Source organism: Nomia melanderi, chromosome 1 (assembly GCF_051020985.1).
Source record: "Nomia melanderi isolate GNS246 chromosome 1, iyNomMela1, whole genome shotgun sequence".
NCBI classification, from domain to species: Eukaryota; Metazoa; Arthropoda; class Insecta; order Hymenoptera; family Halictidae; genus Nomia; species Nomia melanderi.
In genome coordinates, this window is record NC_134999.1 from 13,561,791 (window position 1) to 13,584,636 (window position 22,846).

Here is a 22,846-nt window from a genome sequence, read left to right on the forward strand (position 1 = left end):
GCTTGAACAACACGGCCTTAGGATATATATTTATATATGCACATATTTATAGATCCTATGAACCGCGCGGTCAAATGAGCATCTGCATTATGAACCGTGGAAATTGAAATTGTGCTAATTAACATAAATATATCGGATAATAAAATATTCAAACGAGCAGGTGTTATATATTACTACGCAATCGATAGTTCGCATAGATAATTATTCATAATTTTAGAAATTATTTGATAAGTTGCAAAATCTCTTTTTGATTTATAAATTTTAAAGAAATAAATATAACTTTTGTCCTTAATACTTTATCTCAATGAAAAGTGTTCGATGAACAGTTGAAAGTTTCAGTAGTTTTTAATTTTACGAAAAGAATTTGTTGAAAATACATTCTTTCATTTAATATCTTATATTTTTGTCTATAATCACAAATTGTATTTGTTACTTTGTAGATGCATACATTCAATAAGACTTCTTATGATTTGTTTATTCCACATTTGTATGTATTCATGTTATAGAAAATTACATATTTGGCGTAGCAGAAGATGATAAAAGATTTTCTATACTTTCTTTGAGTCCACATGTAATACTCAATAGATATCGTACGCTGTACTCAGTGTTCTTGTTTGTGTTTCCATTTCTGCCCTATCCAACCGTACGAGAAAGCAGAACGTTCTCTAAACTGCAGTAAATCAAAGTTCAACTATTTCTCTCGTTAAAATACTAAAAAACTATTGAAAATACAATTTCTCTTTTCGTTAAATTGTTTTGAAATCTCATATGCAGTTAAGAAAGCATAATGCAATCCTTAAGAACGTTTAAATTCCTAAATTTCCCCTCGATTTAAATAATTTATTGTTTGTAAGTATTTCTTGTATCGATGACGTATTTTATCGATAAAGAATATTACAGACTTTATTTTTAACGAGAAAGGAAATAATATCAGGGAGCTTATAATTTAATTGAATATAATTTCACTTCAAATTTCGATTATTCTACATCAGAATTGTTTTTATTAAATTTTCTAAGTAAAAATGTGAAGTGTAAACAAGAATAATGAGAAGAATACATTATTTTTATATAGACCTTCCGTTACAAATAAACTGAACCATTCGGCCAAAAGTCCAATTAAATTTCTAAAAGTACCAATGTTGCTTTTAATCGAGCGCAACACCTGTCACGGTGAAATTTCGCAGCTACATTTTAAAAGTACATTCCCAGGATGTTAAGCTTTATGAAAATGTAAAAGGCAAAAAATCGATTTCTTTAAAGGCGTCATCATGGCTCTGAACCTTTAAGGGGATGTTCTCGTTTAGAAGGATCCAAAGTCATTTTTTTCACACAGCCTGTTCAAAATACCTGAGACAGAAAGCGTGCAAGCGTGAAGCTCCCTGGCATGTTATTCCAGAGAGTCTATTGATCGCTGAATTTTTATGTTCCCATAGTAATCAGTGTCGTGGCAGTTCACCTAAAATTTACATAACAATGCAAACTTTAATGACGCAAAATTTCCAAGTTCAACGTTAAATTTCACGATAATATAATCATTCTAACTTCATGTGAATTCCGGAATAGCGTCGAGTAAAATCAACGATCGAATTTGTTTAAAAAAATAAATGTTAATCAAACAAACACCGAACTCGCATTGTTGATTTCGCTGTGGCACGTGTAATTCCTTTTTCACCGAGATTCCTGTAAACACAGCGGGATTGCTAACGAACTGATATAATTGAATTTAATTAAGCGAGATGAGAATAGAGGAACTTTCAGTTCGGAATGCCTGACAACTGTGCAGTCGCGTGACTAATGCGTCGAATGTATTCCGCTTCGGGACAATGATGCGCGGCTAGTTAGCACGACACGTCTCGGGAACATTGATACCGAACGTTTTGATTCGGTTTGCGGGATCGGCTATGTCACGACTAAACACCAGGCGCGTTCATTGTGTTTGTTTCAGTGAGAGTGAACGACTCGCAGCTCGTCATGCTGTCCGAGAAAGCGCACGACGATCACTCGATGCGGGGATATTTGCATAAGCGGACCGCGGACTCTGCCAGGTGGCAATTACGTTGGTTCGTTTTATATCAGGTGAGCCAGCGATCTTCCGCCAGTTTTTAACCTCTTGCACTGAAGAAACCCATATACGTCGAGATGTTTTTGTTGGAAAATTGCCAATCACGTCTTATACCGTCAGTTGTTCGGAACCTGGCACTCGTGACGTTAAAGGGGCGGATACAGTCGCTCCGAGAAATCCAATTGCGAGTCCGGAAACGACTCTCTCCACTCTTTGTCGCGCGATCCGATTAGTGTGCCTGAGCGTTTTAGCCTATCATATACCAGAATAGAACATTTGTGTGAGGAAGGCGTGTGCTTTCGGATCTGACCACTCAGACGAAAGTGCCAGGTCCGGTGCAACGAGCGGTATACATCGATAGTCTCGCTGTAGTACAGCGAGATTGTTTTGAAATGTATCACTGTGTACAACACGATTAACCCTAATCGGACCACGATGTGAGTTTGAGTCACATTTGAACTTTTTACTTAAATCTTTTGATCATTTCGTATTGAATTTCCAAATGTTTTTTGGGCTTTTAAAATTTGGGCCCTATAAACAAGAACAATAACATTTTAATCGTTCCTTTTATTCTGATAAGTGACTGAAAGTCACATTGTGGTATGGTAAAAAAATTAAAATAAATGGTAGGAAGACGAATAAATAAATTTCATTGGATTCTACGAAGTGACAGATTAGCAGTTTTAGGAAGTATACTGGAGAAGCGCTGTCGCGTTGCTTCGCACTGAAACGGTTAAATGAATTTTAATCGTCACCGATTTCCTTTGAGGAACACGCGTTTTAAACGGTTTTTTAATTAGCGGTTCTACGCTACGTCGAATATTCGTTCGGAATGAACATTCGACCATCGTTTTAGCCGCCTGTAATTAAATTTGTTCATTTTCTGTATGAAGAGATTCAAACGAAAGTGATGTGGTGGATATAAAAAATATTCGTTTACTTTTCATTAACGCAACGCAATTAGTATTGCCATTATAAAGAATCTAATATTTTAATTTCAAAGAATTTTATTTCATATTGCAACAAAGGTTTACGCTGTTAGTTTGATTTTTCTGTAGATAGCAAACATCGTTTAATCAGTTAGCCGTGATTATTGAGTATCCTCGTTCTGTAGAAATGACAATATTTAAAATAGTTGTTACATAAATCGCAATTTTAACGAATACCAAACTATATTCGTAAATTTCAAGATGTTCAAAGTATTCATAGGACAAGACGAAATGAAACGAGCAAATAAAAAAATATATAGAAAACGGTATACAATTCGAATTTAGGTGAATACTTTTCACAAAGGTCGCCACAGGTAATAGGTTAATCGGTTAATTGTGAAAATCGCTTATGGTTTTCATGAAATCGGTTCACCCGGGAAACGAGGATTGCTAAGGGCAGCGGTGTTTCAAGATTAAAGTTTCCCTTTTGTTCCACCTGTGACGTTCCATCTCAACTTGATACCTTCTGTTTTGAACGTACTGAACTGCCGGTGTGTAACAATAAGTTACTGAACCGTGAAGCTCCTTTTACATTGCCGTTTCTATGGACAGCAGGAAACTTCGAGTGCTTTCTAGGTCAGCATACGACACGACACTATCAGCTTCTTTATTTCTGCGATTAGAAGCTTCATTGCATAGTGAATGTTCTTTTTACATATTCTAAATCATTTAGATAACCGTTGAATTGATAATATAGCTAACGAGCATTTCTATTGAGTAAAAACTGACGTATTGATTAAACTCTTGTGTGTTGATTAGTAGAATTCTCGTCACATTTTTAACATTCGTTTAACAATCGAATTTTCGATTAAATTAGAATCAAATTTATGTTATGATAAAATACAATTCAACTTTATTGATTCATATTATTCATTACTATTGTCATTAAAAAGCTGAAGGGAGGGGGGGCTCATGAAGTCTCAGAAAATATAGAAGTGAGGCAAAATCGAATAACGCAGCATGCGGCTTTCATCGAGCCATGCTTCATCTATGAGAGCGAATTTTCGCTAAAGTCATTGCTTACGGCATTATTGAGGTGGTTATAGTTACATGCCTCATCCTGTGTTCGGTAAACATGTGGCGGTATATGGCTGCGTTAGACAACTTTTGCATGTTTGTTAACGCCACGCAACCTATATTATTCAAACACCAATTACACGGGTATTGTATTATCCAAAGGCTTCGTTATTTCAGTGAGTAGTTATTGAAATTATTTAACAGTTCTAGAATTACTGATTTTAACATGTCCCATCTAGGAAAATCGTGATTGTTCAGTGAAGTCCTTCACATTTTTTTACTGTTATTTTGATCTTCTATTGAAAATTTTCCTGTTAACATGAAAATGAGGGTAAAAAAGATACTTCAATAAAGGTTAATGATAGTCTCACTCACATTTTTAATACATGAATTTCATACGACCTTTATATCATTATGTTTATTAATCCATATATATATATTTAAAAATAGCAATAAAAATTGTGCTACAATCAAAGACACGATAATGATTTTCCAATAAAAAGTAAACTTATTCGTTGAATCGGAAACGGTACTCGGCTTTTAAAAGATACTGGTGAGTTTGTGTTTTCCTTAACACAGGCGAAAGTTCCTTGGAAATGCGTTCTAGATACAAGATAAAATTGTCGAAGCTTCAGACAACTTTGAATATTTTCGCAAGTCGTCCGCGAAAGTAGTAGACGAAAGTTTTTTTGTTACCAGAATCGTGTAACCGTTTTTGCTTGACATTTCTCGACTCTCTATCTGAGTTCCTGTCGGTTCAAACTTTCACGGTAATCCTTTGTTACGGGGATAAATTTCTTTCGAAACATTCATTATCCTCCATTTATTTAGCATCCTTATCGCGATCGGCGCTCTTAAGTTTTATATCTCTCTCAAATAAATTAAGGTGCCATTTATTGTCACTGTGTTCAAGATGTTGTTTATCCTTTAGACTTCAACAGTGCTCGAATGTCTTCTTATAATGAAACTTTCAGCTTTATTGTATTTAATCCTAATATATACTTAATTTTCCATTTTATGCAGTGAATAACGCGTAATCTTAATATTCGTTTAATTAAATATTCAATTAATTACAAGACGATTTTAATTCCCGAAGTTTTATTTAGTGTGGAATATTTCAGTTTGTAATATTAATTATATTACGAGTAAAGTATTTTCCTAGAAATAAATAATTTTCATACAAGGTTTTACTTTTCTTTCCCAATATTCCTGAATAATAAACCTTTAAATTGAGTGATCAGATCATGTTTTATTCCTTATACACGTATTCACAATGTGGTCAGAGTAAAGAGATAAAAATCAAATCTGTCAAGCTAAGAAGCAAATGTTAATTTCACTTTTTTCTTCGAACAATTGATCATTACTCTGGTGTTTGTTTCAGAATTTGCTCTTCTACTACGAGAACGAACACTGTTCCAGGCCCAATGGCGTTGTTTTGTTAGAAGGTTGCTACTGTGATCGCCTCATCACCGCCAATGGCAAACATCCAGATAAACAGGTAGATGTACACAACTTTTAGTTTTTGTGTTGTGTCGGGCTTGTGTGCGAGAGATACACTATGCCCAGTAACGATGCTGTAAATGTTTCTTAACGATAAGGAAAGGAAAATTGAGTTCCTTGTCTGAGAGACAATCAAAGGTTTGTCAGAGAGCTACTTATGGTCATTAATTAAATTCATAATATATAATTAATTATGACTGAATAAGTGAAAGGAATGATATAGCAGAATCTGATGTAGAATTTCAAAAAAATAAAGAAACTAAATAATGTGTTGAAAAATTAAAATGTCTTCACTAGTTCTCAAAATATTCAATTAAATATCTATACTTTTCACTTCAAACTTCGAGAGTTATTATAACAGAAAAGTGGGAAATATTTTTGTAAAAAATAACTTGCTTTATAAGAAAATAATTAATATTAAAATGTTAATGAATAATATAGTAGTTCAAATGATATTTATGGTATAATATATCAGAACTTTGTTTATGAACATCGCATGCGTTCGTATAACTAGATCCACCGTTGTCTCTCAATTCATATAATAACAGATCAGGTCTGAGTTTAAGTACTTGAACTCACTACGAGCCTGTTCAAATAAATGAAGTACAGCTAAATAGAATTCTACTATACTGTAGGGTCCTCGATGTCGATTATAACAAGCTGAAAGTGTACAGAACAGTGGGAAATGTCCTCTCGCGATGTTCGGATTTCGTTATTGACCAAAATATCGAAATGTGACAAAGCGAGATATGATAAAGAAGACATCGATGCTCATATTCATTCTCTATCGTTATATCTCGCATTGCCGCATTTTGTATCGTTTACGTTCTTCGTTTCGCCATTCGACCGATAAAAAAATGAGTTCTAAGCATGAAAGAAATAACTGAATAAGTATTAAGTAAAAGTAAAAGCAAATGCTATGTAGATTTCTCATGTAGAATTTTTAGATAAATCGCACTCACATTGTCAAATATCTATATCTTCAATTGCTTTTAGTAGTATATTAAACCTTCCACACCAGACCAATTTAACTATTCTTCTTATACCTATCTATTTTCATAAATATATTTTCCTTTTATTTCCTTTCATTACATCTGAATACTAAGCGTTATACATACAAACTTTAAGTGTTTACCGGAAAATTCAATAACTCAATGAGTTATTATTTAAAAATAAATAAACTTCATATCGTGACGTAACAGTACAATTTCAGTGAAGTAATCTTTATTTCGTAATAAAATTATTATTTAACACTCTGTGAGCCCATGTAACTTTGAAGTCACATATCAGTATATTGGCATCTTGTTGATTTATTTTATTTTGCACTCAAAGTGGTGAATAGAATGAAGTAATCGAAAGAAGCAATGAAATTAATAAAAGTAATTAACTGCAACTTTTATACGTTCAGGCGTGAAAGTTTAACGTCATTGTAACTTGAAATTGACGAAATATATTCGTTTGATGAAATTATGGAAACTATTGAATATATTGTTAATTCGTATTCATATGTAGATATTTATTAATTTTGTACTGCATAGACTTTGTTATACTCGCGGACAAAAATTCGGCCCATAGAGGGTTAAAATGTGTCTATATTATTATATCTATCAAAAGATAGGGAGAAGCGGAAAAAAGAATTTTTTTAGGGAGGTGTAGTAGCATAAAGGTTGGGAACCGCTGCTCTATAAACTAATACAGTACTCACAATATCCCTAGTAAAAGCTACATCCTTCCACGCACACGACGCAAAGTGTCAAAACCGAACATCACGAATGGACGTTTCTCCCACCTTTAGCTAGTTGTTACTTGGTACAAACGCAAGAGGCGAACTACTTTCAAAACGAACACGAATCATAATTCTCATGAAACGGCGGAAACCGTGCCAGAAATAATTGCGTTCGCCTTCGGTGGATTACAGAGGGTGACTATCGTTATCGGCGAAATTGCTCGTCCCGCGTACTCGTAGGTATCTGCCGTGTGTACCTATACACATGCACACGTCGCAGTCGGGTCAAGTGTTGTCATGGGAAACGTGTCGCATGAAAGTCGGCTAACGTTACATGAAAAACTCGCGGACACGAGCCCCGGAGCGTAGAATACACCGTCCGCGTCCCTTTGTTTCCGTGTTAATACAACAAGTTCTCGATGCGCGCGGATTACACACAGAGACTGAGGTGCTGGGACGACTCGTTCTGACGGAGTCAGCGCCGACAAAATAGGTTCGTGAATTATTCGCGGTAAACTACAGACATCACGTACAGAAGTTGAACCTCTTGCGCTGAAAGACCTGCCATGATGAAACGTTCTTCCAAAATTGCTAATGACGTTGCTACGTCGTAACAACATAGCTATGCACATTTTCGGTGTACACGTTTCAAACAGATAGAAACGATCTTTAGGTATAGGTATAAGGCAAGAGGAGATTTCTTAATCCTTTGTACTCTAGAAGTTTTTCACTGGAAATATTCAATATTCTCTTATGCAGATGACATTTTCTGAAATTGACTTGACGAGAAATCGCGCAAAATGACTACGAAACTACGTTTAACTTTTACGAAAAAACCGATGGTATAAATTATCGCGAACACTCTGTATATATGGGCAATGATGTTAAAATTAAAACTATGCTATAGGTTAATAAATAAACTTAGTATACACGTCTGCGCGAAATAGGCGAGATCAAAATTATTCGCACAAGATTTTGCCGAATCTTTGTGTTAATTGCAGGAGGTTAATAGCTGGAGGAATTGTGTCTTTACAGAGGGAAACGCTTCAAAGGATGTAGTAAGATGTTTGAATCTTGTCACGTCATTGGATTAACATCGCGATACGTGACGGGTCTGCAAATTGCCGGCGGGATCTAATTCCCCTTCGCGCGATGGCAAATGGCACTGCGAGAAAGAGACGTTATATTAGGTCGGTGCCGTTCCTCTTGTAAAAATATTAATTATGAAGGTCAATTCATTCTTTCCAATTTGTTAGCGTAATTTGATTACAGTAGTTTTCAGTGCTTGCGAAATTTTTGATCATTTACATTTGGACGAAGTTTCGGAAGAAATATTTTTAAATTGTTTTTTAAGATATTCTTTATATTTTTATATCTTCCTTAATATATTTCTCTAAAATACGTATGTTAGGATATATTCTGAGTTTTCATATGTTTTTTTCGTATCACGTGCAACCCGTGGAATTTTATACTTTCAGATTTCTCAGAGATGTACAGGGAATCGCGGTTTAATATTTATTTTCGTGTTTCTTGGTGCTCGAAATGGAAATAGTTCGTGAATATTAATCCTGACATCCACCGTTTCTGTAAAAATTTATTGGGGTACAAATTTTGACGGTTTCGTTCACGTCACAGACAGTTTTATAACAGTCTTTCAAATGAAAACAATATTTCGCGTTTATTAGTTAAATTTGTTAAATTATAGATTTCGCTTTGTACCAGTGATGTCTGCACTGACCTTTTTGAATTAAAAAATTCCTTTTTTAATTTTTTTTATATAATAAAAATGGCAGGAACGTCAACGTTTAATAATAAAATACTAAAAGTCACAGCAGATGTTTCATATGAAAAATGATTGAATACGAAAGAAGAAATAAAAATGATTTTTTTTAAATTATACATGTAAATGATATTTTATATTAAACTCAGAAATGTAACTCATAATAATTGGGCAAAGTAACAGATCAAAAATATCCCTCAGCTTCCAATTTCTTTTGAGCAGCTATGTGGCAGGATAATCGGATACTCTTCTATAATATTCGTAACACGATACATTACACTGGGGACGTTTTAATTGACAAAGTATAGAGAATTATGCTCCTCGTCAAATATGTATTCAAGTCGTGGTGTTTGAGGAAGAAATTCCGTTGAATTACCAAACTTTTCTGCTGCTCTTTATTCCGCGTTGATTTCGTTTCAACCGCATGCGTATCAGGTTCGAAACATTCCGAGATGTTTCACTGGATAAAAGTGAATGAAATTATGGCTCTTTATACCGCATTTCCTTCGCAATAGCCTCATTGCGGAGTGATACACTTGTACCAACAATTTTCTGAAATTAGCGAGTCTTAGGTCTCGACGAACACGTTAAAACATTTTCACTTTTGACATTCATCGGGCTAAGTATGATAAACCTTGCTCTTCCATCCCCGTTTTCATTAAATAAATTGCTTCTAGTTTGTAGGACTTTCGATGAATATCAACTACGTCAATCAACGGGCTAATCGTTCAAAGTGTTTCCTATATTTCACGCCGGAATTCGCGTCGATATCATTTAACCCGAGTATATTTCAATACATCGTTTTACGCGATGTTTTTCAAACAGTTTGATAAGTATTCATATTTTATTTGCATATAATATGCCCGTGGCATTGTAAATAAATGTAATACGAATCAGTAGAAATATGCTTAACGAGTGGTCCGATTTTACTCATGCAGGTAGGTTGCATTTGTGGTATTGCAAATAAATGTAACGTAAAAGAATCAAATGTGTAGTAATGGAAATAAAATAGGATATCGAGTCTATATCTCTGTAGAAATGGGATTGTGAAAGGTTGACAGTGAAACACACTCTGCATCTGCAAGAAGCGTCACGTTGAAGATATTAGATTGACTGAAAAGCCTTGACTTACTTTTCAATGCAGCATTTATACTATAGTGCTCTAATGAATATTACCAATAAGCAAACTAAAATACAACAGAAAGCTTTCGAATAAAATGCGCCATAGTTTAATGAAATCTAATTTAACGTAGCACAATTCTTCTTTAACCCTTTACAGTCGAGAAGTGACTCTCAATTTCCATTTGATTCAACGCAGTGTAATTATAAAACTGCAAAAATTTGGTAAAACTGATAATATATGTATATTTTAAGATTGACTCTCATGAATTGAAAAGGCGTAAAAATGTCCCATAAAGCCGCAATGTTTAATTCGACACGAACTCATTGTAAGTGGAAAAAGTAAAATTATAAAAATTCAGTAAAAATGATAATATATATTCCAAATTGACTTTTCGACCTTTCCAATAGCGATTATAAAATTAACTATAAGAAATGTCGAAAATCCAAACGAGGAATGATTAAACTGAGAAAACACTTTAAAGCTTCAAAACGTGTCTTTTGATAAACTCTTGAATCACGTGTGGTCGTTGCCTGCGCCGCAGCGTGTTTGCCATTCCTACATACTGTGGAGGTCCCGCGTTAGCCAAGCCGACCTTTGGTTCAAGAGTGAAGAGGGGCAAAGGGATTCTTCCACTCACGACGCTCGGACCTCGGCGTACACCAATAATGACCATGTGTCGTAAAGCCGAGCGCTGCGAGTAGCAGAGTCCCCTTGCCTCTCTTCACGTTTGAACCAAAGCTCGACTAACGTGGGACCTCCAGTCCATAATATACACATACACGCTATTATCGCTTGAAAGTGAACGCAGTAGACAAAACAACGCGCAGCGCCGTTGCCGGTGAATATTTGCTGTTGGTTAGAGGTATTGATTTTAATCAGCACCGACGTTAATGGACTAAGTGCAGTGTTTGATAGGAGGTGACACGCCGAATCGGCCACGAGTTGGAAAAGTCGCGGGCGCGGGATCCCTCTGATGCACTCGGTGCATTTGTTTGCCGGGCGCGGCGCCCTCTTTGTTCCCATGCTGACTCCGCACAAACGCGACCGGGTCGGCGCGTTCACGCGAAGAAATGAGCGTTCACGCGAGGGATATTTGCATGCTACGGCAAACGCGTAGCTTGTTATTCCCAAAGTAACGTACGCGTCACGCGAACGCGTTCCACTGAAAAATTGCATTTCGAATTGATCGATGCACGCCCTCCCGACGTGGGCATTTATTTTGCAGCAGTCCCACTGTCGATGCATTTAGGGGATGACGCGCGGGACAGGTAAAAGAGATACGATCGGAAGCAAATAATTTTGTACATTGTAAGTTAGACGTACTCGGAACCGAGCAACTTTCGATACAAGAGAAAACAGTTGTATCTATGGGAGTGTTAAAAGAAATGTGATTTTATTATTTATTGTACGAACTGTGTGCGGTTAATTGAACTGTATAGGAATTAATGAGATCTATGAAATTGTAATGTTACTATTAATATGGTATTATTACTATTAATAATAATGTAATTCTTCGTAGATCATTAACCCTTAGCAGATGATTTTTAATCTATGAGCAACTCCAACCAATTTTTATAATACCCAGCGAAAATGAAAAATGTCAAAACATTTCTCAGCTTTTTTATTTTCCTTCTCAGCACATTTCAGTCTTAGCTCTTTTATTTTCCTTCTCAACACAAAATGTGGATGGATGGAAGATCTAATGAACTTAGGGTAGTTTCCCTAAGATTCATTAAAACATTTAACATTATAACTACTACAATATTGGAGCGTACAGAGTGCAGAGGGTTAACCTCTGAAATTGCAACTTTCAAACGGTTCATGGAATTTTATAGAATTAATAGGAAAGAAAACTTTCTTTTGTCTAACATAGGAACATTAGTGAATATAATATACAATAGTGCTGTGTAAAGATCAATTCACTCCTATTTCGTATTTACTACTTATTTTTTTAAACAAACACACAACTCTTCGTCGTTTCGCTTTAGCTTTTCGTTAGAATATATTGTAAGTGCACTTGGTCTGCATTTGACGAGTATACACCTCATTATTTCATTTTATTGCGCGCACACTAGAAATTGTTACAACTATATTCCACAATTTTTAGTTGAATAAATTTCGGAAGTCTTACAGTGCCGGTGCAAGTACTTTATTCGCAGCGTGAAAAATTCAATGATGTTTGCAAAATCTCGATGCAGAAGGGAATTAATATTTCCTGCAGCGGTATGCTTCATGTTATAAACTAATCGCACGCGGCGTATTAACGCGTGAAGCTATACATACTATCGATTTCTTCAAAGGTCGCTCGACAGGTCAGCTCCTCTTTTACCTCTTTTTTTCGCAACACGCCCCCCGCGTGGATCTTTTTCATCTCCAAAAGACGATTATAAATCGTTTAAGCGTTGTGGAAATGTGTCACAGTTCGGGAGCCACTTGCAGGCACCGCGATTTCTCTTTCTCCCGGTTTTTTCTCCGTGAAACTTCGTCTTTTTAAAATTCATACCGCACTTTTTCAACGTCGCCGGCAATATCCGGCTTCATTAGACATGCAAACATTTTGCGTGTAATGTATCAAGCGTAAATGCACGTTTTTACGGTTGACCGTGTCCCAGAGAATCGCAATGAACCGGGCCAGCGACGGCATTCATTCAAACTGAATTATTTCAGGCGTTGATTATTTAACAAAATGAATATCAATTCGTGCCGCAATGTTTCAAGTCGAACCGATGAACCCGGAAATACATATCGTATGATATACGGGTCGAATTCGAAATTTCTGTTCTCGAAATCCGATTTTATCTGGAATAACGATTACCATTATTTCCCTGCAATTAATAGGCAGGTGATTAAGATTCATGTTATATTGATATTTTATAAATTTCTATTTTTACTGGTTTCTTTGACTACTTTATAAGTTGCTGCATTGTCGTTTTCCAATAGTCGACGCTGAAACGTGCCACGCACGGTGGTTCCAGCAAGAGTAATTATTTTCCTGAATACTGAGAAAATACTAACTTTTTTATCAAACGTTCTATTACGTTTACATTTGCATTCAATTACGTTAAAAGGACTGCGACTGTGAGAATGAACGGATACAGTATTAGCTCTGAAAAGTTTTCAGTCCCTTGGAAAAAGAGCCATTGTTTTATTGGACGGAACAATGGACATATTCTGACGAGCAATATAATGTATTTAGTAGATATTGTAAATTATGAAATTAGAACATTGAGTTTGTCGTTGTTTATCTTGTTTACTAAAACACAGTATTTAAAAGAACAATATTTAATATTTCATCAAAATTCTATTGTAATAATTGTTTAGACAGTGTTCGAAAACTTATCAATGCACGCCACATATACAATTTTTATTTTTTCAGCAATTACCAGAATGGTAATGACGTTTTTAAAACTCGCCTACCACACTCTCAATCGGTCTGAATATTTTACTGTTCCATTAGTTTCATTATATTCAAGACTTTAAATAACCTAAACACACTGCTGTTTTCGAAATTTTATTGGTTCAATGAACATTTCCGTGGAACAGGCAATATTCTTTGTTATTTTCATTTATGCTATTTACCAAAATGAAAACATCCACTGCGTGCGTTTTCATTTACATATTCAACATTGTGGTAATTGTAAACAATTGACCAAAATACAAACTGAATGATTTTATACAGTAAAAACGACTGTTAAGTGAAGATATTAAATTTGATTGTGCAAAGAACTATTTGCCACTAGTTTTATCGGGATAATGTGGTTTACAGGATTCAGCATTCGGATGTACGCAGAATTTCGTTGTAAATATGACGATAAGACTATTTCGATGATTTTAAAGAGTACGAATATTCTAGAACTTTATTGTTTCCCTGCCAACGTTGCTGTGTTCAGTTTATACATTGTGAATGATACTGATAAATTTCAATCGAACGATTCTTGTAATATTATGTCATTAACACGTTCGCTAGCAGCGCTTATTTCGATGACAGTCTCCTCAATTATAATATTTTCTTCAATCCAATAAATGTTCAAAACAGAAACGAGTGATTCAGTTCCAAAATATAATACCGTAGTTTATTATTTCTAATAACAATATCTACAGAATTCATTTCATTTTCATTATATAAAATATAGGATTACGGTCGTCACAAATGACGCTGGTAGCGAACTTCTTAATCGGCCTTTAAAAATAACATGAATATAAAATACATCAATTAAAACGAACGAAATCTACAATGAATGAATAATTCTCTTCACTGTAAATTATCAACTATTCGCTTGTAGAATGTAAGTACGATCAACATAAATGAATATTTATGAAAGTATGTAATAGAATTGTGCGTGATCAAAATTGTCGAATGAAATGTATGTGTATATGCATCTTGATCTACAGTAAATGTATTCAGTTCATATATTATAAATTCTCCTCCTGATAACGAAGCGAATAGTCTACTTCGCAGGCTGTCTTTAACTCCATTTATTACATCGTGATGATTAAATTAGTTTTAATGAGCCGCTGGTAACGTAAAACTTCTGGAAATCGACTGACGCTAATAATAAAGTTTGTTTGCGGGAGAGAATGTTGGTAAGCTTCATTTAGAATTCATATTTCACGGAGTGAAAGTCTTCTTTATGGCAGCTACCGCTATCTTCGTGAATTTTCTTACTGACCTCGAGATCCGGAAAAAGAGCATCGAAAAATTACTTATATTCCTACGCTGCTTATCGTGTCTTATTTATTTCGAGAAAAATTTCGTATAATAATACAATTGTTACTATTTTCTATTTCATTATATTATTTCGGATTAATTTGATTAGCCGATTCTTCATTTTAATCGATGGGATTGCGTTTTAAAAGTCACTTATATACATTCACTTCCGAAATGTAATTTTAAAGGTCAAAAATGAAGATATTACTCATTAATCAATATTTAATTTGATTCCAACCTTTTTTAAAGTTTAATAAAATAACATTCTTTTTAGTGTAAAATGGATGCAATAGTTTGAAGTAAATATTTTATATCGATTATTCTTCTTATTTATTCTGCATTAAACATCAGTTTCAGTTTTACAAGTGTTACTAACAAATTACCTGTAATCTTTATATTTTCTCAATATGTCCAATGCTCTTGCGCATTTCCTGCTTGTGTGAAGCCTGTTACGACTTTAAAGAATTTCGAGACTTCCACGTCTATTTCTGGAGGCTTGACCTTCCAAGGTGTAGTTTTACAAGAGAGAAATCCACCATTTCCGCTCGCTTACTTCTTAAGAGATCTTCAGAAATTTCTTAATACGAAGCACCGTGGTTTTCGACGTTTCCCCTTGAATTTGATGCATGTTTCAGTGAAACCATCAGGAATTTAATTCTCCACTCACGTTACAGGAAAGTTATGTCACCGGGATAATGTACTAACTGTTTGAATTCCAGAGGTGTTTATCGCTAATTGACATGACACAGAAAAACTGTAAAGTTTGGTATTCAATGTTAAACTTTGTATAATGTATCAATATGTGAAATATTGAAATAAAATAATATTTATTTCTGGTTAAGTCAATTTCAAAAATTATCGGTATATCATTATAAAATCTTGAGTATTCCCAGTGAAACACTTCTGGATTGCAAAGGGTTTAATCTCTTGACATTCAATCAAAGACAACGTGACTTGTATGGAATTATTGTCTTGCATGTAATTTTAGGCATCTCCAAGACGCCAAGAACTGTTTTTGATTAATTTCATTCTATTGCATTATTTTTTAGTTGAACCAAATTAAATAGTACTTTTAGGTCGCATGCTATTTCGTTTTAGTCGTATGTCAAGGGGTCATATGGTTCGAGTATACTATAAACGTACTTAATTCATTTTAGTGATTAACTTAGACATCGTCCACAGTTTAATCTCGGTATGGTCGAATCGTCTTCGTCTAATAGCCTTCCAAAGGCTATCTCCTAAAGAAAGGAACTGCATCCTCAAGAAATCGATTGCATCTGTCAGCCTTGACGCGGGTCGAGTTCGCGAAACAATGACTGCGGCGAACATCGGCGTTCTTCTTACATCGAGGCATTTGTTCTGCTTTACCGCGCCATTGTCTTACTCCTGGCATTGTCCCTGCCTTACGTAGTCCGAGGGAAATAGGGAGAATTTGCTGCAACCTTCGTGACTTCGAACTTTTCTGCTTTGAGCATCCAGAAGCTAACAATTTAGATAGGTATCTGTAGCTGAAAATTGAATACAGCTCGATATTTGTGAGTGGCATTCCTCGTTTAGGACCTAGACACTGAAAGTTTTCGAGAAATATATTGATTTCTCTAGTTAGTAGTTAATTAACCAACATATTTATCGGATATTTCGGGTACAATGTGTATAATCTACTCGAACTTTCTATTTTCTACTCAATTCTTCATGTTCCTTCACGTAAATACTTTAAATTTATTAAGCAATTTCGTGGATTTCTTTACTTTATCTTATTCAAATAATATGCAAGAAGAATTGAATTTTATTTCTAGTCGTTTATTTTTTAGTCGTCAATCGTAGAGTTCTCGAGACTTGGATGTCACAGTCTGGACCTGGTTAGAAGGAAAAGTTGCCTGAAATTCCTACTTGGAAACTTTATCTCGATGAGACTTCGATCTTGGGTACTATCGACTTTTCTGCTCTTGAGATCTGGATGCTTAAGCTTCCTTAGCCTGCTTTTGTCTTTCAATAAAGACCTATACAAAATTCCTTTGACTTCGTTTCCTTTACGACGCTGATGGCATGTTAATTATTTGCCTGACTAAGATTTATCTCATGTACGTCAGTGTTATAAGTATCTTTCAAAAGAAGAATTATGAAAATGCGGTTTAGTCTAGGTATTACTATAAATTATGATGCATAGTACGTCCCAATTATAAGAACGAATAAAAAATGTTTCAGAAATCAAGAAGGAAAATGACATTTAGAAATGAAAATTCCTTTAGTTTCGTGGAAAAGAGAAGTAATTGGAAGTAATTAGAAGAGAAGTAACTAGAGAATAATTAAGGCTATGGTTCCTCTTGTCTCCTCTCGCTTTAACCACCTTTCGCTTTACCTGGTCATTCTTCCGCGAATCAGATTGTTCACGTTAGGAAGGAATACAGTGCACTGTGGCGGTCGTACAACCTTTGTCACTTTATAGCACTAATTTACGATCTATAAATGGTACTTTGCAGGTGTAATTGGATTATCCGGTCATTTGTCTATTCAGATTGAGACGGGTCCTCTAAGGATTGGTTTAATCGAGAGTCTATTGTGTTGGAAATATACAAGGCGGGTTGTTTAACTTGATTACCGTGAATATTGTTGAAAGCATTGATTTTTAAGAAACATACTTCTCCATATTTCCCTTGTTGGTTCATTTATGCCAAACAAATACTTCGTCAGGTATTTACTTTTGGCATAATACTTCTTCATAGGAAATACTGAGTTGCATTGATTGACGTTTCAATAAAAAGAAAATTTCAATAATGGCGAGCAAATATTATTTATCTTTACAAACATTTACTATTCCAGTTACAAAGAAAACCATTTAATGTACAATCGTATTCAAGTTTAGTTTAAATAATTTGGTAGTATTAGTATCACTAATTTTGTGGTCAATTGATTATGCACACCAATGAATCCTCCATGATTCTGTCAACATCTTCAGGGTCGTGCGTTTCAGCTGTAACCTATAGCTAGAAGGCATTCGCAGTTCGTAAAGAAAACAGTAGTTGATTGCTGTAGAATTTTGATATTACGATGTCGATCCAAGTCAAGGAAAATATTGTTCAATAACCACGAACGTGTGATTATAACACGATCTGGCTCCCTATAAATATAAAGTAACGCGATATTATCGATTTTAAAATGAAGAAAAATTACGTCGGCGGCAATCGTTGGCGTTGGCGGCAATCAGTTATAGTTTTCACGTAAAAATTACGTCAACTGCGAATATGTCAATAAGACGTGAGATAATTTATTATATGTTCGCACTTCAGTGCTTTGCAAGATGGCACAGGACATTGGTAAACAACAAGGGATGATATTAAGGAATTGCATTTATACAATTTTTTCGAATTCTTCGTTTGACAAAACATAATTAACCCCATGCCTTACGATTTATTTTGACTCAAACACTCCTGTTTACATTATTTAATTTCGTTGCAACTCTGTGGACATAATTATTATAAAAAAAAGACTGGAATATTATAGGGTCTATAGAATGTATTTTTGTAAGACAATTATTTTGGTTATCATAAGGTGGATTTATAAAATAATTTATAGCATCAAGTTTCCCACGGAGACCATGTGCGGACGAGACTCGTCGACATTTTCATTTAAGGGGTTAACAAGTAATTGAAATTTCATACGGAATGTAATTTTACTGTACACAGTAGAATATGTGGAAGAAATCTATCTCTTTTCCTAAGTTTTCTGGAAAAGAAAGCTAATGTTATTAAACATATTCATTATTAATATTCATAATAGTGACGTTACTATTTAATTAATCCAAGAACTTCTCACAAAAAGTCTGTTTCTCAAGAACCTACAAGTAGGGGTTAGACTACTATTATTCTAAACAATTCAATCGTTAAAAGTGTTCATTAAAGACATTGGTAAGCACTATTAATTATTAACATACATAGTACCCACATTTAAATTGAAAAATAACGCTTAAGAATACTAGAATATTTTCAATTCTCTATGCACGAACCTGATGCGATGCTGTAAATTGTAGTTGTTCCGTCTAGCGACTGCTATTTGTGCGTCAAGCGCGAGTTAATTAAAAAACCGGTCTAAAGCAGCGTGCACAAGATACAAGGGCCTCGGGGGAAAAATCGCAGGAAAAATGGAGAAGTTACGGTGTTGAACCTCAGGCCGTACGGCTTTCCTTTTTTTCGCGTTCCGCTGCGACTCTTATTAGCAGCTTGTTTTCCGTTTTGTATACGGAACTTGAAACCGACGTTCTATTGAACTTCATTTGAGACCTTCAGTTTCGTTACATTATACGCACTATGTATCTAAACTCACATATATATATATGCTTTGTTCATGCTTGTTGACGAAGTAATTAATTTATCCTTAAAATCAACATTTTTCTGTTATGACGAATACAAACACTCGTACCTAGAATTAGCAAATTATAAACGAAACAGCCATTACCGATAAACAAGTAACATTATTTCAATGAATTTTTGTACAATATTTACATCAATATTCGGTTGAAACAAATATTAAAAAATTAAATTTATGTCCTGTACATGAATGAATGCATTGAATAAAAATTAATTTATAAAGGAAATTTTATTGTCGATATGAAATTCCTTGTTATTCCGTTTCGTTTGTTGTATTTAGTATTTATTGTGTGTTTGTACTCGTTTGAAATATTACAATGTTACGAATTTTTATGTAAATTGGTAATATGTTATCTTAATTACTCGTTTATGAACAACGATCATTTTCGAATGCGAGATTTCGCAACGTTTATATCGCTATTGGAATTACCGTCGAATAATTAATTCTCAGCTTCGTAAAGGGCGAACTTAATTTATTACGAAGGACGTGACTTCATTACAGACTGATGTATCGTGGAATACTCTAGCTTCGTTTTAATCTGATTTATGAAGCTTCAAGATGTTCACTGCGCGCTGCAACGACGTGTTGACTGATAAAGAGTTTGATTAATGTTATCACGCATGAATTTTAAGGTTCATGCAATATTCTTTTTGGTAGTACGTTAATGGTATTATAATGCAAAGTTCAGTGTTGCGCGATTCATTGAATTAATCAGGAACTTAATTTATTACGAAGAAAGTGACTTCATTACAGACTGATGTATCGTGGAGTACTCTAGCTTCGTTTTAATCTGATTTATGAAGCATCAAGATGTTCACTGCACGCTGCAACGACGTGCTGACTGATAAAGAGTTTAATTAATGTTATCACGCATGAATCATAAGGTTCATGCAACAAATTCAAGATTGCGCGATTCATTAAATTAATCACGGCGCAAGCAGAAATGAAATTATTCAACATATAACTTGAACTCTACAGATTAGATATTATAATATAATATTTCTTAGTTTTGAAGTATATAAAAAACAATGAGTCTTAAAATCAAAGTAAAAAATTCGTGAACAGTGTGTTGGTTCAGAAACTAATATTGCATTCAACAATTTTTTATCGTATGAATATTAATCAAAGAAAAATGCTATCTTTTACTCGTGTTCTACGTTACATTTAGTTACATTTTATTCGTGTAACTTATGTAATAAAATTAATCCTGAAATAAATATCTATCTTTTTATCAATTCTAAAATAATACTTCTCGTGTTGATTTTCTGAATAACTGTTATCGACTGCAATGTTATACATCGTATTCCCCGTTTCTACAAACTTACCGCAAACAATATTAATGGTGCGATATTAATTAATAAACTTCATGAAGGCACTCCGGTGAACAACCACCTGGATCCGAGATTAAATGTGAGAAGGGATCTTCAAAGCATGGATTCCAGAGAAATTCCACGAAGAAAACCATTTGTCACCGGACAGTGTTTCCGGCAATACCAAGAATAATTCTTAATAAATTCCTGTGAAATCTCCATTGAAAACAAAAGCACGTACCTAATGTAAACGCGAACCGATTTGTTTGCTTCTACTTATCATGCCGTGGAAACGTGGAATCACTGTTTTGCTTCTATCGTCCGATGATCCTACGCATACTCGAACTGTTTGCCTCCTGCTATGTATCGTGCATCACTGAACGTTACTAACCAGAACAGTGGCAAATTGGAAACATTCCCGCTTGAATGATCGATCTATCGAAGTAATTTTCACACAAAATGCTGGCGTTGAATATTATTTAACTAAACACAGAGATTTGTTTCTATCAGTGATCTCAATATTAGTGTATTGCCAAGGAGCAGAAGACAAACGGTTAATAAGAAGATCATTGAGAAGAGAATTTACTGCAAACTTTGAGAATAAAGTTCTGCTAAAAGGAAAGCTCAATTGAAAGAAATGAAATCGTATTAAAAGTAAATTTAACCGGAAAGTATTCCACGTGAATCCCTTTTACTGACAATTACTCGAAGGGATGAAAATTATTTTCCATATCGACGATGATTGTATTTCGTCGAATATCTTAGGAATATTGTAATAATATTACAAACAAAACTGTCTAGTCCCATTTATAAGGATAAAAGTAATTCTGAAATCTTTTAAGAAATGAACTCTAAAAAGATATTATCGTGACACAAGAATGTCGATAATAATAAAATAATCTCTGTTACAGGGCACGCAAATTTTACTCGTAATTTGAATTGTTTATTATTCGTTTGAGAATCCAATTATTTCTTTGTTCGACCGAAAATAATGGAAATACGTGACGTGGTCAAAAGCAATGGGATATCGTATGATATACGATTGTTTATGCTCGGTCCAGGTTACACGATTTATCAAACCGTCAGGAATTCATCGCTAATGATGTAAACCCGCGCTGAAACTTCGCCGATTAGGAATGCTGGAAATGTTGTTACAACGACAGGAAACGTTATCCTGAAACTTTTGAACTGTTCAGGAACGAGCGACTGAAATTGCGTTAATGTTGATAAATGGGTTAACTCTATGAAAAAGAATTTCCTCTGCGGGCTCTATGATCGTTCGCGAAATAGAGTTCTCTCATTCCTCTGTCCGAAATTAGGTATAATAATACACGATGATCAATCGAATACGAGCTCAGTATTATTACTGTGTGGATGTATTGTAGAAAATCGTGTAATATATAATTTTCAAAAGAAGTTGAATTAATTAGCGAACAGCTGACAATTTCATATTCTTAAATAGCTTCGATTCGTCATTGTATGTACATCTATGTTATTAAATTTTCATTAGTACATATTTTTACAACACTGAAAATTTTTACTAATATTAACTCGATTAAGTAAATACATTTACAACTGTTACTCGTAGATTGTCTAATTGAACATAACTTTAAGCTGCCTACAGACGAGGAGAGTTTTAATTAAATCCATTGTGGTGCTTGTGTAATTCGTTTTCTGCAGGAATTCTTTGAATACAAAGAATTTGAATAATAGTAGAATTTTCGTTTTTACGTTGGAAATGTGAGGGGTTCAAAGTTAGTCGAGTATTAGTTTATAGTAAACGTATTAACGCGTAGGTGAAGCGTAAAATTCAATTTTGAAAGCTGTTTTAAGAGAATGGAAATTAATTTAGTTTAGAAAGGAGGGTTTTCACGTTGTACACGCTTCGCGCGATGCGGCACCGCGTGCGGAGAATGCGTCAGTCGGGTTCCGAGTTTGAACTGCGTGCGCGGCTCGATAACTATGCGCCACTGGGCGAAAAGTGATCATTTCGTAATGAGTTAAAGACTTCGATATTTCTTGGGTTAATCAATAAACGAATATTTCTGTGAATATAGATTTTTATTAGTTACATAAAAATATAATGAAATATGTGTAATGCTCAGAAAGAATAATCGGATGACGTTCTTTTTTTAATTTGAACAATCGTTCTTTAATAAAAAGAATGTAAGTTCAGGAAAGACATTCTATTATAGCTTCTGGTGTTAGTTAATGTAATTAAAAATTTGTTAATAAAATAGTTAGAAGCAGTTGGAAATGAAAAGTA

At 34.5% G+C, this 22,846-nt stretch overlaps 1 protein-coding gene across 5 annotated transcripts in view; it reads left to right on the forward strand.

The window, feature by feature from the left end:
* Positions 1 to 22,846, forward strand: part of LOC116427643 (ras-specific guanine nucleotide-releasing factor 1) — a 96,850-nt gene that overhangs the window by 11,118 nt on the left and 62,886 nt on the right. For all 5 annotated transcript variants that reach the window (XM_076365255.1, XM_076365266.1, XM_076365275.1 and 2 more), the window contains exons 3-4: positions 1,946 to 2,076; positions 5,450 to 5,566. In XM_076365255.1, the coding sequence (XP_076221370.1) occupies positions 1,946 to 2,076; positions 5,450 to 5,566 (248 nt within the window). The remainder of the gene's footprint in view (positions 1 to 1,945; positions 2,077 to 5,449; positions 5,567 to 22,846) is intronic.